The following is a 20,162-nucleotide window of genomic DNA, read 5'->3' as shown; positions in this document are numbered from 1 at the left end:
TTCCCCTGAACCTCCCCCCCTCCAGTCTCAGTGTATGTCCTCGAGTTCTAATACTTCTCTTCCTTTGAAGAATGTTTCCCTCCTGAACTTTGTTAAGACCCTTGATATATTTGAAAGTTTCTATCATGTCTCCCCTTTCCCTTCTCTCCTCCAAACTATACATGTTAAGATCTTTTAGCCTTTCCGGGTACGTTTTGTGATGTAGGCCATGCACCATTTTAGTTGCCCTTCTTTGTACACTCTCTACTGTATTTATATCCTTCTGGAGATATGGTCTCCAGAACTGGACACAGTATTCCAGATGGGGCCGCACCAATGACCTATACAGTGGCATTATCACTTCTTTTTTCCTGCTACTGATTCCTCTCCCTATGCAACCAAGCATCTGACTTGCCTTTCTCTTTGCTTTGTTGCATTGCTTTCCTGCCTTCAAGTCACTTGAAATAGTGACTCCTAAATCCCTTTCCTCCTCAGTAGTTTCTATTATAGTACCCTTGATACTATATTTAGCCTTTGGGTTTTTGAGACCCAAGTGCATGATTTTGCATTTTTTAGCATTAAACTGTAGTTGCCACGTTCTTGACCATTTCTCAAGCCTAGCTAGGTCATCAATCATTTGTTTTACCCCTCCCGGTGTGTCTACCCTGTTGCATATCTTTGTATCATCTGCAAAAAGGCATACCTTCCCTTCAATACCATCTGCAATGTCACCAACAAAGATATTAAAGAGAACTGGTCCAAGTACAGATCCCTGGGGTACTCCACTGGTAACATTTCCCCCCATAGATTGCACTCCATTTACTACAACTGTCTGTTTCCTATCCTGCAACCAGGTTCTTATCCATTTAACTGTTTTATAATCCACCCCCACGCTTTCAAGTTTATTTAGCAGTCTGCGATGTGGGACAGTGTCAAATGCCTTACTAAAGTCTAGATATGCTACATCTACAGCACCCCCTTGATCTATTATTTACGGCACCGCAGTTCAGACTAGAATATAAACAGAGAGCGAGGACATTTTTTACAGAGGGGCGATCACTTACAAGGCATGGTCGCCAGACTCTGTCATTACATCAGGCCCATAGTGTACTGATGTCTTACAATATGCAGGTAATACATGATCACATATGTGAGAGGATAAAAGACACAGAGGGATGCGGTCTGGAGTATTTGTGCCCGTCAGGTTCTCCTTGTCACTTTCCATTTTCCTCATACGAATGCCAAAGTGTTCACGAATTTCCTCATCAGAAGACATTTATTCTTCCTCTATTTACCACCCACTTACAGCAAAGGAGGGCTGGTTAAATCTCATTGTCAGTGACCCAGATGACAAAACAGATCTAGGGCCTAATTCAGACCTGATCGCTGTGCTGCAAATTTGCAGAGGTCTGCGATCAGATAGTCGCCGCCCAGGGAGAGTGAAAACCCGCCCCGTGCAAGTGTGCAAATGCACGTGTACGCCGAGCGAAAATTCCGTCAGACAGCGGACAGCTGCAAATCCGTTCGCAACTCACTATCAAATGATTTTTCCAGTCTATGCGTAGCCCAGGACTTACTCCTACAGTGCGATACAAACAGGCTGATCGGGGCCGGTGCTGACGTCACACCCCATCCCTGAAAACGCTTGGGAACGTCTGCATTTTCCTGACACTCCCAGAAAACGACCAGTTACCACCCACAAACGTCCGCTTCCTGTCAATCACCTTGCGATCAAAATTTTCACACCATCCTGTTGCTGTTTGGCGACGCGCCTGGGCATTGTGATACAAACGCATGCGCAGCCATTCGATAATCGGTTCGCTGTGCATATTCGCACAACATCGATCAGGTCTGAATCGGGTCCCTAGTACAGGATGATCAAAGCAGAGCATTCTCAGGATTAATGTAGTGAAATCTTTCAGCGTATGCTAGACACACAATCAGCAGATGTAGCCCTAGTTACCAGGGATGACTCGTAATCATGTGCCTGGGTGATAATCAGATGGGCAGTAGTTTGGGACAGCTTCACTTTTTCCCTGGAAGATTACTCTCGTATAAAATTAGAGTCTGATCTAACTCTAGAAAATCTAAACCTATTCCTATCTGAGGCTAAAGAGAACCACATGATTAAGGATAAGGATTATAAATATGGTTTGTATCAAGAATCCAAAATAATCCCATTCTATTACCAATTTAAAATGCGTAAAGACTCCACTAATTCACCAAGCAGACCTTTTAGTATTAATTTTCTCCCCCAGCAATTATTACTATTTTCTCCCATCATTAAATTCTTATTGAATATATGCAAAAACATAAACAGTGGGGATACAGCCAATTAGATTCATTTATACAGCAACAGCAAAGTGAAAACGTTGTTGTTGCTGTATAAACTAATGTAATTGGCTAATAGCCACTCTGGTCGTATATGGTGACAAATACAGGTGTACAAACTGTTCATAAGGAAAAAATAAGAATTTACTTACCGATAATTCTATTTCTCGTAGTCCGTAGTGGATGCTGGGGACTCCGTAAGGACCATGGGGAATAGCGGCTCCGCAGGAGACTGGGCACATCTAAAGAAAGCTTTAGGACTATCTGGTGTGCACTGGCTCCTCCCCCTATGACCCTCCTCCAAGCCTCAGTTAGGATACTGTGCCCGGACGAGCGTACACAATAAGGAAGGATTTTGAATCCCGGGTAAGACTCATACCAGCCACACCAATCACACCGTACAACTTGTGATCTGAACCCAGTTAACAGCATGATAACAGAGGAGCCTCTAGAAAAGATGGCTCACTACAGCAATAACCCGATTTTTTGGTAACAATAACTATGTACCAGTATTGCAGACAATCCGCACTTGGGATGGGCGCCCAGCATCCACTACGGACTACGAGAAATAGAATTATCGGTAAGTAAATTCTTATTTTCTCTAACGTCCTAAGTGGATGCTGGGGACTCCGTAAGGACCATGGGGATTATACCAAAGCTCCCAAACGGGCGGGAGAGTGCGGATGACTCTGCAGCACCAAATGAGAGAACTCCAGGTCCTCCTCAGCCAGGGTATCAATTTTGTAGAATTTTACAAACGTATTTGCTCCTGACCAAGTAGCTGCTCGGCAAAGTTGTAAAGCCGAGACCCCTCGGGCAGCCGCCCAAGATGAGCCCCCTTCCTTGTGGAGTGGGCATTTACAGATTTTTGGCTGTGGCAGGCCTGCCACAGAATGTGCAAGCTGAATTGTACTACAAATCCAACGAGCAATAGTCTGCTTAGAAGCAGGAGCACCCAGCTTGTTGGGTGCATACAGGATAAACAGCGAGTCAGTTTTTCTGACTCCAGCCGTCCTGGAAACATATATTTTCAGGGCCCTGACAACGTCTAGCAACTTGGAGTCCTCCAAGTCCCTAGTAGCCGCAGGCACCACAATAGGTTGGTTCAGGTGAAAACGCTGAAACCACCTTAGGGAGAAACTGAGGACGAGTCCTCAATTCCGCCCTGTCCGAATGGAAAATCAGATAAGGGCTTTTACAGGATAAAGCCGCCAATTCTGACACGCGCCTGGCCCAGGCCAGGGCCAACAGCATGACCACTTTCCATGTGAGATATTTTAACTCCACAGATTTAAGTGGTTCAAACCAATGTGACTTTTGGAACCCCAAAAACTACATTGAGATCCCAAAGTGCCACTGGAGGCACAAAAAGGAGGCTGTATATGCAGTACCCCTTTTACAAACGTCTGAACTTCAGGGACTGAAGCTAGTTCTTTTTGGAAGAAAATTGACAGGGCCGAAATTTGAACCTTAATGGACCCCAATTTCAGGCCCATAGACACTCCTGTTTGCAGGAAATGTAAGAATCGACCCAGTTGAATTTCCTCCGTCGGGCCTTACTGGCCTCGCACCACGCAACATATTTTCGCCAAATGCGGTGATAATGTTTTGCGGTTACATCCTTCATGGCTTTGATCAGGATAGGGATGACTTCATCCGGAATGCCTTTTTTCCTTCAGGATCCGGCGTTCAAAACCGCCATGCCGTCAAACGCAGCCGCGGTAAGTCTTGGAACAGACAGGGTCCTTGCTGGAGCAGGTCCCTTCTTAGAGGTAGAGGCCACGGATCCTCCGTGAGCATCTCTTGAAGTTCCGGTTACCAAGTCCTTCTTGGCCAATCCGGAGCCACGAATATAGTGCTTACTCCTCTCCATCTTATCAATCTCAGTACCTTGGGTATGAGAGGCAGAGGAGGGAACACATACACTGACTGGTACACCCACGGTGTTACCAGAGCGCCTACAGCTATTGCCTGAGGGTCCCTTAACCTGGCGCAATACCTGTCGAGTTTTTCCCAACGGTTTATAATCATGTGGAAGACTTCTGGGTGAATTCCCCACTCTCCCGGGTGGAGGTCGTGCTGAGGAAGTCTGCTTCCCAGTTGTCCACTCCCGGAATGAATACTGCTGACAGTGCTATCACATGATTTACCGCCCAGCGAAGAATCCTTGCAGCTTCTGCTATTGCCCTCCTGCTTCTTGTGTCACCCTGTCTGTTTACGTGGGTGACTGCCGTGATGTTGTCCTACTGGATCAACACCGGCTGACCTTGAAGCAGAGGTCTTGCTAAGCTTAGAGCATTGTAAATGTCCCTTAGCTTCAGGATATTTATGTGAAGTGATGTCTCCAGGGTTGACCATAAGCCCTGGATATTCCTTCCCTGTGTGACTGCTCTCCAGCCTCGCAGGCTGGTATCCGTGGTCACCAGGACCCAGTCCTGAATGCCTAATCTGCGGCTCTCTGGAAGATGAGCACTCTGCAACCACCACAGGAGGGACACCCTTGTCCTTGGTGACAGGGTTATCCGCTGATGCATCTGAAGATGCGACCCGGACCATTTGTCCAGCAGGTCCCACTGGAAAGTTCTTGCGTGGAATCTGTCGAATGGGATTGCTTCGTAGGAAGCCACCCTTTTACCCAGAACCCTTGTGCACTGATGCACTGAGACTTGGCTCGGTTTTAGGAGGTTCCTGACTAGCTCGGATAACTCCCTGGCTTTCTCCTCCGTGAGAAACACCTTTTTCTAGACTGTGTCCAGGATCATCCCTAGGAACAGAAGACACGTCGTCGGAACCAGCTGCGATTTTGGAATATTGAAAATCCAATCGTGCTTCCGCAACACTACCTGAGATAGTGCTACACCGACCTCCAACTGTTCCCTGGATCTTACCCTTATCAGGGAATTGTCCAAGTAAGGGATAACTAAAATTCCCTTTCTTCGAAGGAATATCATCATTTCGGCCATTACCTTGGTAAAGACCCGGGGTGCCGTGGACCATCCATACGGCAGCGTCTGAACTGATAGTGACAGTTCTGTACCATAAACCTGAGGTACCCTTGGTGAGAAGGGTAAATTTTGACATGAAGGTAAGCATCCTTGATGTCCCGAGACATCATGTAGTCCCCTTCTTCCAGGTTCGCAATCACTGCTCTGAGTGACTCAATCTTGAATTTCAACCTCTGTATGTAAGTGTTCAAAGATTTTAGATTTAGAATCGGTCTCACCGAGCCGTCCGGCTTCGGTACCACAACAGTGTGGAATAATACCCCGTTCCCTGTTGCAGGAGGGGTATCTTGATTATCACCTGCTGGGAATACAGCTTGTGAATGGCTTCCAAAACTGTCTCCCTGTCAGAAGGAGACATCGGTAAAGCCGACTTTTGGGAAACGGCGAGGGGGAGACGTCTCGAATTCTAATTTGTACCCCTGAGATATCACCTGAAGGATCCAGGGGTCTACTTGCGAGTGAGCCCACTGCGCGCTAAAATTCATTGAGACAGGCCCCCCACCGTGCCTGATTCTGCTTGTAAAGCCCCTGCGTATACTGAGGGCTTGGCAGAGGCGGGAGAGGGTTTCTGTTCCTGGGAACTGGCTGATTTCTGCAGCCTTTTTCCTCTCCCTCTGTCACGGGGCAGAAATGAGGAACCTTTTGCCCGCTTGTCCACGAAAAGACTGCGCCTGATAATACGGCGTCTTCTCATGTTGAGAGGCGACCTGGGGTACAAACGTGGATTTCCCAGCTGTTGCCGTGGCCACCAGGTCTGAAAGACCGACCCCAAATAACTCCTCCCCTTAATAAAGCAATACTTCCAAATACCGTTTTGGAATACGCATCACCTGACCACTGACGTGTCCATAACCCTCTACTGGTAGAAATGGACAACGCACTTAGACTTGATGCCAGTCGGCAAATATTCCGCTGTGCATCACGCATATATAGAAATGCATCTTTTAAATGCTCTATAGGCAAAAATATACTGTCCCTATCTAGGGTATCAATATTTTCAGTCAGGGAATCCGACCACGCCAACCCAGCACTGCACATCCAGGCTGAGGCGATTGCTGGTCGCAGTATAACACCAGTATGTGTGTAAATACCTTTTAGGATACCCTCCTGCTTTCTATCAGCAGGATCCTTAAGGGCGGCCATCTCAGGCGAGGGTAGAGCCCTTACAAGCGTGTGAGCGCTTTATCCACCCTAGGGGGTGTTTCCCAACGCACCCTAACCTCTGGCGGGAAAGGATATAATGCCGATAATATTTTAGAAATTATCCGTTGTTATCGGGGGAAACCCACGCATCATCACACACCTCATTTGATTTCTCAGATTCAGGAAAACTACAGGTAGTTTTTCCTCACCGAACATAATACCCCTTTTTGGTGGTACTCGTATTATCAGAAATGTGTAAAAACATTTTTCATTGCCTCAATCATGTAACTTGTGGCCCTACTGGAAGTCACATTTGTCTCTTCACCGTCGACACTGGAGTCAGTATCCGTGTCGGCGTCTATATCTGCCATCTGAGGTAACGGGCGCTTTAGAGCCCCTGGCGGCCTATGAGACGTCTGGACAGGCACAAGCTGAGTAGCCGGCTGTCTCATGTCAACCACTGTCTTTTATACAGAGCTGACACTGTCAAGTAATTTCTTCCAACAGTTCATCCACTCAGGTGTCGACCCCCTAGGGGTGACATCACTATTACAGGCAATCTGCTCCGTCTCCACATTATTTTTCTCCTCATACATGTCGACACAAAAGTACCGACATACAGCACACACACAGGGAATGCTCTGATAGAGGACAGGACCCCACTAGCCCTTTGGGGAGACAGAGGGAGAGTTTGCCAGCACACACCAGAGCGCTATATATATACACAGGGATAACCTTATATAAGTGTTTTTCCCTTTATAGCTGCTGTATAGTTAATACTGCGCCTAATTAGTGCCCCCCTCTCTTTTTTAACCCTTTCTGTAGTGTAGTGACTGCAGGGGAGAGCCAGGGAGCTTCCCTCCAACGGAGCTGTGAGGGAAAATGGCGCCAGTGTGCTGAGGAGATAGGCTCCGCCCCCTTATCGGCGGCCTTATCTCCTGTTTTTCTATGTATTCTGGCAGGGGTTAAATGCATCCATATAGCCCAGGAGCTATATGTGATGCATTTTTTTGCCATCTAAGGTGTTTTTATTGCGTCTCAGGGCGCTCCCCCCCAGCACCCTGCACCCTCAGTGACCGAAGTGTGAAGTGTGCTGAGAGCAATGGCGCACAGCTGCAGTGCTGTGCGCTACCTTGTTGAAGACAGGACGTCTTCTGCCGCCGATTTTCCGGACCTCTTCTGCCTTCTGGCTCTGTAAGGGGGCCGGCGGCGCGGCTCTGGGACCCATCCAAGCTGGGCCTGTGATCGTCCCTCTGGAGCTAATGTCCAGTAGCCTAAGAAGCCCAATCCACTCTGCACGCAGGTGAGTTCGCTTCTTCTCCCCTTAGTCCCTCGATGCAGTGAGCCTGTTGCCAGCAGGTCTCACTGAAAATAAAAAACCTAAACTAAAACTTTCACTAAGAAGCTCAGGAGAGCCCCTAGTGTGCACCCTTCTCGTTCGGGCACAGAGATCTAACTGAGGCTTGGAGGAGGGTCATAGGGGGAGGAGCCAGTGCACACCAGATAGTCCTAAAGCTTTCTTTAGATGTGCCCAGTCTCCTGCGGAGCCGCTATTCCCCATGGTCCTTACGGAGTCCCCAGCATCCACTTAGGACGTTAGAGAAACTATACTCACAACATATGTGAACTGTTATCATTATGTTTTATTTATATTAAATTGTTTTACAAATGTATACATACGGTATGCTTAGGATTGACTGGGTGTACTCGTAAAAACAGGTTTAAGGAATTAACAATTCATTCACACCACCCTCAAGGTATTTTTTCGCTCTATAAAGCAATTAGTGAAAACTTTTTCACATAATAACAGTAGGTCGGTCCCCAAAACAAGCATTAATGATCTAAATCTTAGGCCCATATTGGCAAAGGGGCATTTCTGGGAAGCAGCCTAGAACAAAAAACATTATCTAATAATCAAAGCGATTTAAAATAGAAAGATTTTAGAGATCACTAAGCCAAGTATTTAAACTAGCGCATTGAGGTTATATATATATATATATATATATATATATATATATATATATATATATATATATATATAGCAGTAGAAATAAGGGCGGCACTGAGAGTCTTTGCAATAATGGTGAATAAGCCGTGTCTTTTATTTCATCAACGTTTCGTCCTGACGAAGGGGCTGCGTCCCCGAAACGTTGATGAAATAAAAGACACGGCTTATTCACCATTATTGCAAAGACTCTCAGTGCCACCCTTATTTCTACTGCTACTTATTGGATCCAGGTAACCTTACAAAAGCGCAGCACAACGTCCTTGCTGCAGACAGCCTCACCTGCGGCTCCAGGCAGGAATCCTCATTTCCATCTTGGACATCTCCATCGTCTCCTTTGTCCAGAGAGCTTGTCCTGCTTAAGCCTTTCAGAATAAAGGCAGCTTCTTGCTGGGAGTGGAGAGTCTGCAGCACCTCTTCATATCGCTGCGACACCTTATTCAGATGCTCATTCAGTGCCTTCAACTCCTCTTCGTGTCGGCTCAACAGTTCCTGGGATCTCCTGCGTCGATGAAAGACACAATCCATTAGCCCCACCATGTCTGGAGTTCATTTAACCAGGAATTCCCAACCTAGGTCCTCAAGGCACACTAACAGTGCAGGTTTTAGGGATATCCAAGCTTCAGCACAGATGGTTAAATCAAAATAACTAAGGTACTGATAAAGTCACTTGTGCTCAAACAAGGATATCACTAAAACCTGAACTGTTAGTATACCTTGAGGACAGAGGTTGGAATGTCTGATTTAAACTATGATGAACCGATCCATGTTAAAGTGTCTTAAATGGGCAATAGAGCACTTAAGGGTAGAAATAAGGATGCAGTCATGGACATTACAAGGAAAGAATTACTAGTAAGAGAACTCATCAAATCTCCAGTGGATATGAAGAAAAGCAGCAAAGCAGAGGACAGCACAGTCCTTTACTTCTTTTCCCACTGGTGTTCTCACCACTGTAGAGTGTGACTGTCTGTATGGACTAGCAGCAAATGGGTGTAGTACTGCTGACCGGCGGTCAGCTTACAGACGCCAGGATCCCGGCAGCATACCGACGCCGGGATCCCGGCGGGGAGGGGCGAGTGCAGCAAGCCCCTTGCGGGCTCGCTGCGTATGCCACGCTGCGGGCTCGGTGGCGACCTGCGGTCACCACGGGTTCTATTCCCACTCTATGGGTGGCGTGGACACCCACGAGTGGAAATAGTCCCTGTTGGTCGGCATGCCGACCATCGGGATAGTGAGCCGTCGGGCTGGTGGAGGAGGTCATGTGACTGTCGGTCAGCTAACCGGCAGTCACATGAATACCACCCCAGCAAATGTTGTGAAATCCGCTAAATATCTTCCTATATATTGTAAATTTTCTTTATTACAAACTAACACATTAAGCATTAGGTACACTGTTACTCCACACTTTGTTGGGACATTGAGCAAGATTCAAAGGTGCACGCTAATACTGTTGCGATTGTGATTCCGTGCACACCGGTTCTGCAAAATATGTTAATGTCGCAACTGATGGCATCTGTACAGAGACGCCCCCCCTCCCCCCACTGGCATCTCTAATCCGCCGCTTGTGTGCAAAGATGCATCATCAATCATATGAGCAACCCTATGGGTAAGTCACTGGAGCCATCGCGTACACAGGAGCATTTCCAGGCTGAGACACACCCCTGAAACGGCATTACCCAGGGGTTCTCTCTGCTCTGAAAAAAAGCAGAGATGGGTTCTTATAGATCTTTAAGAATACTAAAGTCCACTCTAAATAAAAAACCGCCACGTGAACCTGGTCGCTATAGTGACAGTTTATTAAAATAAATATAAACAATATTCACACTTGTTTAAAATTTAAAGTGCCAGGCTCCCTATAGCCACCCATATATACCCCAGTGTCAGTATGTTCCAGTGTCCCCTAGTGGCTGACTGAGAAATAAACATAAACAATAGTCAAGCAGACATAAAATGGACATAAAAAACCACAGACTATGCAAGATCTATTTATGAAAGTGCAGTCCAGAATAAAACAGAATAAATTCCAATTCAATCTGATTAGAACTCCACTCCTTATATGTGGAAATAACTAGGTTAGTGACAGCAATAAAGAGTCCCAGTGAATCCACTAATTAACCCCTTCAGTGGTGTGTTTTTGATTTAAAAATACACCCTGAGGGGTGTGTTTTTAAATTGGCGTGGGGGGAGGGAGGGGGGTGCAGGGAAGTGGGGGAAGGTGCAGGGAAGGGGGGAAGGTGCAGGGAGGCGGGGGCAGGGCAAGGTTATCGTCTGGCGATCGCCAGTGGGCAACACCCACGGGGATCGCCAGCCCCAGTGCGGATTCCCGGCTGCCTTCCTGCGCCCGGGAATCAACATAAGCCATTTTACGGCTAAGCCCGACCCCCGGCCAATAGGAGTCCGGGGGGCGGGCTAAATTCCATAACGGAGTATGCTGATTCCCGGGCGCCGTGCACGCTGCACGGCTGTCCCCTGGGAGTCAGAAGGTAGTATGCATGGAAATCTTCCGGGGTAGCCAGCGCTGGCTAACCCGGAATATTTCCGTGCATACCACTGAAGAGGTTAAACAAAGTTAATACAGAAGGTAAAGATGATAGTTATGACACAATAATTTTAACCTAGTCTTTATGTTAGAGTTCATTCGCAGTTCTGAACTCTTCTGTGGTATTGGCAACAACATATAAGTAGTTATATATGCTGGCGTAAACTGAGCTACTGCAGTTGGTAGTGATCCAGAAAGTATGGGATAGTTACTTGACAAAATAAAAGTGACCTATTTGTGCACATACCCAGTGAAAAGTGTGTATTGTACGCAAATAGAAACACAGGTGTGCATGTCAAAAACTTTACTCAAGCCACTTAATGTTGTTATTTTGAAACTTTTGTTCCACCCATTTTGAAGATAGTGCCATATCGGAGTAATAGTAGGACTATACAAGAGGTTAGGGGGGAAATGTAATAGAGTCCGAGTGTACCGAGGTCTGGGATTTTGGCCGATTGTACTCATTTTTAAAGTGGCAATTAGTTACAGGGCAAAACCTTGCCTTGTAAATGATTGCTGCTTTAAAATACGACCAAAATCCCAGACCTCAGCGTACTCAGACCCTATTACATTTCCTCCTAGGTCTTTCCATACTGAAGGACAGAAGGGTTTTCCAATTTACTCCTGTGACATTCACACCATGAGCTACAGGATACACCATCTGCAATTCCTTCTCTTGATGTCAATGCTCTCACCCCCTGGCACACAGTAGGTGAGGTAAGGAGAAAGGGCGCTCTGTGCTCCTATAGAGGTGGTCTTCAGTTTGCCGGCTGTTGGGACCCCAGCGCACAGTATACCGGCGCCGGAATCCCGACATACCTACACCTTTTCTCCCTCTTGGGGGTTCACGACCCCCTGGAGGGAGAATAGATAGAGTGCGCCACAGCGTGGTGAGTGCAGGGAGCCCGCAAGGGGCTCATTTTGCTCGCCCAGCTGTCGGTATGCCGGCGGTCGGGATTCCAGCGCCGGTATGCTGGCCGCCGGCATACCATACTACACCCCTCCTATACAGTATCTTGTATGGGACACCTCATAAAAAAAATTAAAAAACATTTTCTCATCTCAGCCATCTGAAGGTGCTGGAATACACTGGGGAATGTGAAGGAGAGAATGGGCAGTTAACCTTTTCACTGCTTGTGCCCTAAGGTCAGCGAGCCTGTCATGGTGGTGCGCTTATCAATGTGTAAGGGAAAATACACTTTCTGACCTCTTCCCAAAGTTTCTTGCACACAATTAATGCAACCCAATAACATGATTTCAAAACTGAACTAGTGTCTATTCTTGCACCTGTCACAACCTGTGTAATTCCTCTTTCCTGCCTGGGGTGTTGATCTCTGTTCTGGTGCTTCTAGCACACTCTGGTCTGTATCTCAGTGCTTTAATCAGGCCTTTCTGCCACTGTATGATATTACAGGGAATTCCTTTCACAAACACATCTGCATAGTACTTTACAATGAATCAGGCAACATTCACTCTAAATAATGTATGTCATGTTTGTGTCTCACGGAGATCCACATGTGGCAATTATAGGTCAACTTGGCTAAATGAGATAAAACAGAGGGCGTAATTCAGACCTGATCGTAGATGTGTGAAAAAACTACACATCTACTATCAAAAACTTAGGCATGCGGGGGGTCGCCCAGCACAGGGCTAGTCCACCCCACATGGAATGCCCCATCCCCCCCCCCCCCCACACCTCCTGCAGACGTGCTGTCGCACCTGCCAAGCAGCTCCCTGCCTACGCAACCTAGCTGCGAAGGCAGGTGGCTACCCGACATGTTTTTGGTCGCAGCGGCTGCGTGTGACGTCACGCAGCTGCCGCGGCCCACCCCGCAAGCAGTCCGGACACGCCTGGGTTGTCCGGACTGAGCACACCCAACGCCATGCAACTCCGTCCCGCGACAGCCTCTGCCTGTCAATCGGACAGAGGCGATCGCACCAGTGAGATGCCTTCAGCCTGTGTTCGCTACCACTGCAGCGACCAGGTCTGAATTAGGCCCTGATACAAGTGGTTCCCTAGCGAGAGACTGTGCACCAGGTCGCTCACCTCTCCACTGCACTCTGAATGTCAGACGGTCTCGTCTGCAGAACAAGCTCCAGATTTCTTCTGGTCTGTGACAATTCTTTCTGCAGTCTCTTGTTCTCACACTCCAGGTTATCCAAAGCCTGAGAATGAAAAGAACATCGGATAAACATACAAAAAATAAGATTTTACTTACCGGTAAATCTATTTCTCGTAGTCCGTAGAGGATGCTGGGACTCCGTAAGGACCATGGGGAATAGACGGGCTCCGAAGGAGATAGGGCACTTTAAGAAAGCTTTGGATTCTGGGTGTGCACTGGCTCCTCCCTCTATGACCCTCCTCCAGACCTCAGTTAGGGAAACTGTGCCCAGAGGAGATGGACAGTACGAGGAAGGATTTTTGTAAATCTAAGGGCGAGATTCATACCAGCCACACCAATCACACCGTATAACTTGTGATAACTTACCCAGTTAACAGTATGTACAACAACATAGCCACGGTATCACCGAAAACTATAACATAACCCTTATGTAAGCAATAACTATATACAAGTCTTGCAGAAGAAGTCCGCACTTGGGACGGGCGCCCAGCATCCTCTACGGACTACGAGAAATAGATTTACCGGTAAGTAAAATCTTATTTTCTCTAACGTCCTTGAGGATGCTGGGACTCCGTAAGGACCATGGGGATTATACCAAAGCTCCCAAACGGGCGGGAGAGTGCGGATGACTCTACAGCACTGATTGAGCAAACAGGAGGTCCTCCTCAGCCAGGGTATCAAACTTATAGAACTTTGCAAAGGTGTTTGTCCCCGACCAAGTAGCTGCTCGGCACAACTGTAATGCCGAGACCCCTCGGGCAGCCGCCCAAGAAGAGCCCACTTTCCTAGTGGAGTGGGCCTTAACCGATTTCGGTAACGGCAATCCTGCCGTAGAATGTGCCTGCTGAATCGTGTTACAGATCCAGCGAGCAATAGTCTGCTTTGAAGCAGGGGCGCCAACCTTGTTGGCCGCATACAGAACAAACAAAGCTTCAGTCTTCCTGATCCGAGCCGTTCTGGTCACATAAATCTTCAAAGCCCTGACTACATCCAGGGACTCAGAATCCTCCAAGTCCCTTGTAGCCACAGGCACGACAATAGGTTGGTTCACATGAAAAGATGAGACCACTTTTGGCAGAAAGTGAGGACGAGTCCTCAACTCTGCCCTATCCACGTGAAAAACCAAGTATGGGCTTTTATGCGATAAAGCCGCCAATTCTGAAACACGTCTCGCCGAAGCTAACGCCAACAACATGATCACTTTCCATGTGAGGTATTTCAACTCCACAGTTTTAAGTGGTTCAAACCAAGGTGACTTGAGGAAACGTAACACCACGTTAAGATCCCAAGGCGCCAACGGAGGCACAAAGGGAGGCTGAATATGCAGCACCCCCTTCACAAAAGTCTGTACCTCAGGAAGAGAGGCTAATTCTCTTTGAAAGAAAATGGATAAGGCCGAAATCTGGACCTTTATGGACCCAAATTTTAGGCCCAAGGTCACTCCTGTTTGAAGGAAGTGAAGTAGACGGCCCAAATGGAACTCCTCCAGAGGAGCAGCTCTGGCCTCACACCAAGAAACATATTTCCGCCATATACGGTGATAATGTTTTAACGTCACGTATTTCCTAGCCTTGATCAGGGTTGGAATGACTTCCTCCGGAATTCCTTTTTCCGCTAGGATCCGGCATTCAACCGCCATGCCGTCAAACGCAGCCGCGGTAAGTCTTGGAACAGACAGGGCCCCTGCTGTAGCAGGTCCTGCCTTAGAGGAAGAGGCCACGGATCTTCTGTGAGCAACTCTTGCAGTTCCGGATACCAAGTCCTCCATGGCCAATCTGGAACAATGAGGATTGTTCTGACCTTGCTTATTCTTATAATTCTCAACACCTTGGGTATGAGAGGAAGAGGAGGAAACACATAGATCGATCTGAACACCCAAGGTGTCACCAGAGCGTCTACCGCTACCGCCTGAGGGTCCCTTGACCTGGCGCAATACCGCTTTAGCTTTTTGTTGAGACGGGACGCCATCATGTCTATTTGAGGCAGGCCCCACCGATCCGCGATCTGTGCAAAGACTTCTTGATGAAGTCCCCACTCCCCCGGATGCAGGTCGTGCCTGCTGAGGAAGTCCGCCTCCCAGTTGTCCACCCCCGGGATGAACACCGCGGACAGCGCGCTTACATGGCCTTCCGCCCAGCGTAGAATCCTGGTCGCTTCTGCCATGGCCACTCTGCTCCTTGTTCCGCCTTGGCGGTTTATATGAGCCACTGCCGTGACATTGTCTGACTGAATCAGAACCGGTCTTCTCTGAAGTAAGTTCTCCGCTTGGCGCAGGGCATTGTATACGGCCCTCAACTCCAGGATGTTGATGTGGAGACAAGTCTCCAAGCTTGACCAGAGACCTTGGAAATTTCTTCCCAGTGCCACTGCTCCCCAGCCTCGGAGGCTTGCGTCCGTGGTTACCAGGACCCAGTCCTGAATGCCGAACCTGCGACCCTCTAGAAGGTGAGCACTGTTCAGCCACCACAGGAGAGATACCCTGGTCCTGGGAGACAGGGTGATCCTTTGATGCATTTGTAAATGGGACCCGGACCACTTGTCCAAGAGGTCCCATTGAAAAGTCCTCGCATGGAATCTGCCGAAAGGGATGGCCTCGTATGAAGCCACCATCTTCCCCAGGACCCGCGTGCACTGATGCACTGAAACCTTCTTTGGTTTCAATAGGTTCCTGACCATGGTCATGAGTTCCTGAACCTTTTCGATCGGAAGAAAAACCTTTTTCTGGTCTGTGTCTAGGATCAGGCCCAGAAATGTCAGACGCGTTGTAGGAACTAGCTGGGACTTCGGTATATTGAGAATCCAGCCGTGTAGCTGCAACGTCTTCACGGACAGAGACACGCAGTCCAGCAACTTCTCCCGAGATCTCGCCTTTATGAGGAGATCGTCCAAGTATGGGATAATTGTGACCCCCTGCCTGCGCAGGAGCACCATCATTTCCGCCATTACCTTGATGAAAATCCTCGGGGCCGTGGAAAGCCCAAACGGCAACGTCTGAAATTGGTAGTGACAGTCCTGCACTGCAAATCTCAGGAATGCCTGTTTAGGGGGGAATATTGGAACATGAAGGTATGCATCCTTTATGTCCAAGGACACCATCCAATCCCCCCCCTCCAGGCTGGCGATGACCGCCCGGAGTGATTCCATTTTGAACTTGAACCTTTTCAAGTACAAGTTCAGAGATTTCAGGTTTAAAATGGGCCTGACCGAACCGTCCGGTTTCGGGACCACAAACAGGGTTGAATAATATCCCTCTCCCTGCTGGAGATGAGGAACTGTGACAATCACCTGTTGAACATACAATTTTTGGATTGCTGTCAACACTGACTCCCTCTCTGACGGGGAAGTCGGCAGAGCAGATTTGAAAAACCGGCGAGGAGGCAAGTCTTCGAATTCCAGCCTGTATTCCTGAGCAACAATCTCTATTGCCTAGGGATCCACCTGCGATTGAACCCAGACGTGGCTGAAAAACCGAAGACGAGCCCCCACCAGATCTGCCTCCCCCCGGGAAGCCCCAGCGTCATGCGGTGGATTTTGCAGACGCAGGGGAGGACTTCTGCTCTTGGGAACTAGCTGTGTGCAGCTTCTTTCCCCTGCCTTTTCCTCTGGTAACAAAAGACGATCCCCGCACCTTCTTGTTTTTATTGGAACGAAAGGACTGCATTTGATAATGAGGTGCCTTCTTAGTATGCTGCGGGGGGACATAAGGCAAGAAATTCGACTTACCAGCCGTAGCCGTAGAGACTAGGTCCGAGAGGCCGCCTCCAAACAACTCCTCCCCCTTGTACGGCAAGGACTCCATGTGCCGCTTAGAATCGGCATCTCCCGTCCACTGCCGGGTCCACAGGAGTCGCCTAGCAGAAATAGACATAGCATTTATTCTGGAGCTTAATAAACAAATGTCTCTCTGAGCATCTCTCATATACAAGGCAGCATCTCTGATATGCTCTATGGTCATTTGAATGGCATCCCTATCAAAGGTGTCAATCTCCGCAGATAAGGAATCTACCCATGCCACAACCGCACTACAAACCCAGGCCGACGCCATAGCCGGTCTAGCAATAGTGTAAATGCGCTTCAAGGTAATTTCCTGCCTGCGATCAGCCGGTTCCTTGAGGGAAGCCGTATCCTGAGAAAGCAGTGCCACCTTTTTGGACAAGCGTGTCAGCGCCTTGTCCACCTTTGGTGAAGATTCCCAGCGTATCCTATCAGTTTGTGGAAAGGGATACGCCATAAGAATCCTTTTGGGAACTTGTGGTCTCCTATCTGGAGAGTCCCAATCCTTTTCGCACAATTCACTTAACTCAAATGTTGATGGAAAAGTGACTTCAGGCTTTTTCTCTTTATACATGTGTACCCTCGTGTCAGGGACAGGGGGTTCCTCAGTAATATGCAAAACCTCTTTAATGGCCATAATCATGTACCGTATACCCTTAGCCACCTTCGGCTGTAATTCTGCATCTTCATAGTCGACACTAGAGTCAGAATCTGTGTCATCGATCTGGGATATGGTGCGCTTTCTGAGACCCCGAAGGGCCTGGCGCTACAGGGACAGGCATGGACTGGGTACCTGACTGATCCCTAGCTTCTGCCTTGTCTAACCTTTTATGCAATAGATTTACATTTGCATTCAAGACATTCAGCATATCCACCCATTCCGGTGTCGGTGTTGCCGACGGCGACCTGACATTCAAGCACTCCCCCTCCACATTAAGCGAGCCTTCCTCGTCAAACATGTCGACACACGCGTACCGACACACTTCACACACACAGGGAACCCCTTTCCTGAAGACAGTATCCCTGTCAAGGCCCTTTGGAGAGACAGAGAGAGAGTATGCCAGCACACACCCCAGCGCAATAACCCTGGAGACTAACACAAAATGTTTTTCCCCAGCAGCGCTGTGTAATATGTAAACCGCCAATTATGTGCCCCCCTCTCTTTTAAGCACCCTTTCACCGTGTAAGCAGGGGAGAGTCCGGGGAGCTTCCTCTCAGCAGTGCTGTGGAGAGAAAATGGCGCTGGTGAGTGCCGAGGGAGAAGCCCCGCCCCCTCGGCGGCGGGCTTCTGTCCCGCTCAAACTTAGGAAAATATGGCGGGGGCTCTTTTATATACATGTACAGAGCCCACCTGTACATGTATATAGTCTTTTTGCCATGCAGAGGTTCATATTGCTGCCCAGGGCGCCCCCCCCTGCGCCCTTACAGTGACCGGAGTGTGTGAGGTGTATGGGAGCAATGACGCACAGCTGCAGTGCTGTGCGTTACCTCAGTGAAGCTGAAGGCTTCTGCCGCCTGAGACGTCTTCTGACTTCTGTGCTTCTGGCTCTGTGAGGAGAACGGCGGTGCGGCTCCGGGGGTGGACGCCCAGTAAGAACCTGCGTTCACCCCCTATGGAGCTAATGGTGTCCAGTAGCCGAGGAAGCAGAGCCTATCTTTGACAAGAAGGTCTGCTCCTCTCTCCCCAGTCCCTCGATGCAGGGAGCCTGTTGCCAGCAGTGCTCCCTGTGAAAATAAGAATTAGCTCACCGGTAATTCTATTTCACGTAGTCCGTAGTGGATGCTGGGGACTCCGTAAGGACCATGGGGAATAGACGGGCTCCGCAGGAGACTGGGCACTCTAAAAGAAAGATTAGGTACTATCTGGTGTGCACTGGCTCCTCCCTCTATGCCCCTCCTCCAGACCTCAGTTAGGGAAACTGTGCCCGGAAGAGCTGACACTACAAGGAAAGGATTTGGAATCCAGGGTAAGACTCATACCAGCCACACCAATCACACCATATAACTTGTGATAACAATACCCAGTTAACAGTATGAACAATAACTGAGCCTCAATCAACGGATGGCTCATAACAATAACCCTTTAGTAAGCAATAACTATATACACGTATTGCAGAAGAAGTCCGCACTTGGGACGGGCGCCCAGCATCCACTACGGACTACGAGAAATAGAATTACCGGTGAGTAAATTCTTATTTTCTCTGACGTCCTAGTGGATGCTGGGTACTCCGTAAGGACCATGGGGATTATACCAAAGCTCCCAAACAGGCGGGAGAGTGCGGACGACTCTGCAGCACCGAATGAGCAAACTCAAGGTCCTCCTCAGCCAGGGTATCAAACTTGTAGAACTTAGCAAATGTGTTTGAACCCGACCAAGTAGCAGCTCGGCAAAGCTGTAAAGCCGAGACCCCTCGGGCAGCCGCCCAAGAAGAGCCCACCTTCCTTGTGGAATGGGCTTTTACTGATTTTGGATGCGGCAATCCAGCCGCAGAGTGAGCCAGCTGAATCGTGCTACAGATCCAGCGAGCAATAGTCTGCTTCGAAGCAGGAGCGCCAACCTTGTTGGCAGCATACAGAATAAACAGCGAGTCAGTTTTCTGACTCCCGCCGTTCTGGAAACATAAATTTTCAAAGCCCGGACTACGTCCAGCAACTTGGAATGCTCCAAGTCCCTAGTAGCCGCAGGCACCACAATAGGTTGGTTCAAATGAAACGATGATACCACCTTAGGGAGAAATTGGGGACGAGTCCTCAATTCTGCCTTGTCCATATGGAAGATCAGATAGGGGCTCTTACATGCCAAAGCCGCCAATTCTGACACACGCCTAGCCGAAGCTAAGGCCAATAGTATGACCACTTTCCACGTGAGATATTTTAGCTCCACGGTCTTAAGTGGCTCAAACCAGTGGGATTTCAGGAAATCCAACACAACGTTAAGATCCCAAGGTGCCACTGGTGGCACAAAAGGAGGCTGAATATGCAGCACTCCCTTTACAAACGTCTGAACCTCAGGCAGTGAAGCCAGTTCTTTTTGAAAGAAAATGGATAGGGCCGAGACCTGAACCTTTATGGACCCTAATTTGAGGCCCATAGTCACACCTGACTGTAGGAAATGCAGAAAACGACCCAACTGGAAGTCCTCTGTAGGGGCCTTCCTGGCCTCACACCAAGCAACATATTTCCGCCATATGCGGTGATAATGCTTTGCTGTCACATCCTTCCTAGCTCTTATCAGCGTAGGAATTAATTCATCCGGTATACCC

The 20,162-nt window shown here is 48.4% G+C and overlaps 1 protein-coding gene across 2 annotated transcripts in view; it reads right to left on the bottom strand.

Annotated features, from left to right (window-relative positions):
• CEP63 (centrosomal protein 63) overlaps positions 1-20,162 on the bottom strand; it is a 117,769-nt gene that overhangs the window by 8,408 nt on the left and 89,199 nt on the right. For both annotated transcript variants that reach the window (XM_063915558.1, XM_063915559.1), the window contains 2 exons: positions 13,050-13,168; positions 8,746-8,965 (listed from right to left, as the gene is read on the bottom strand). In XM_063915558.1, the coding sequence (XP_063771628.1) occupies positions 8,746-8,965; positions 13,050-13,168 (339 nt within the window). The remainder of the gene's footprint in view (positions 1-8,745; positions 8,966-13,049; positions 13,169-20,162) is intronic.

This window comes from Pseudophryne corroboree, chromosome 4 (assembly GCF_028390025.1).
Source record: "Pseudophryne corroboree isolate aPseCor3 chromosome 4, aPseCor3.hap2, whole genome shotgun sequence".
NCBI lineage: Eukaryota > Metazoa > Chordata > Amphibia > Anura > Myobatrachidae > Pseudophryne > Pseudophryne corroboree.
The sequence above is the reverse complement of the archived record's forward strand: the minus strand, read 5'-3'. Positions and strand labels throughout refer to the sequence as shown.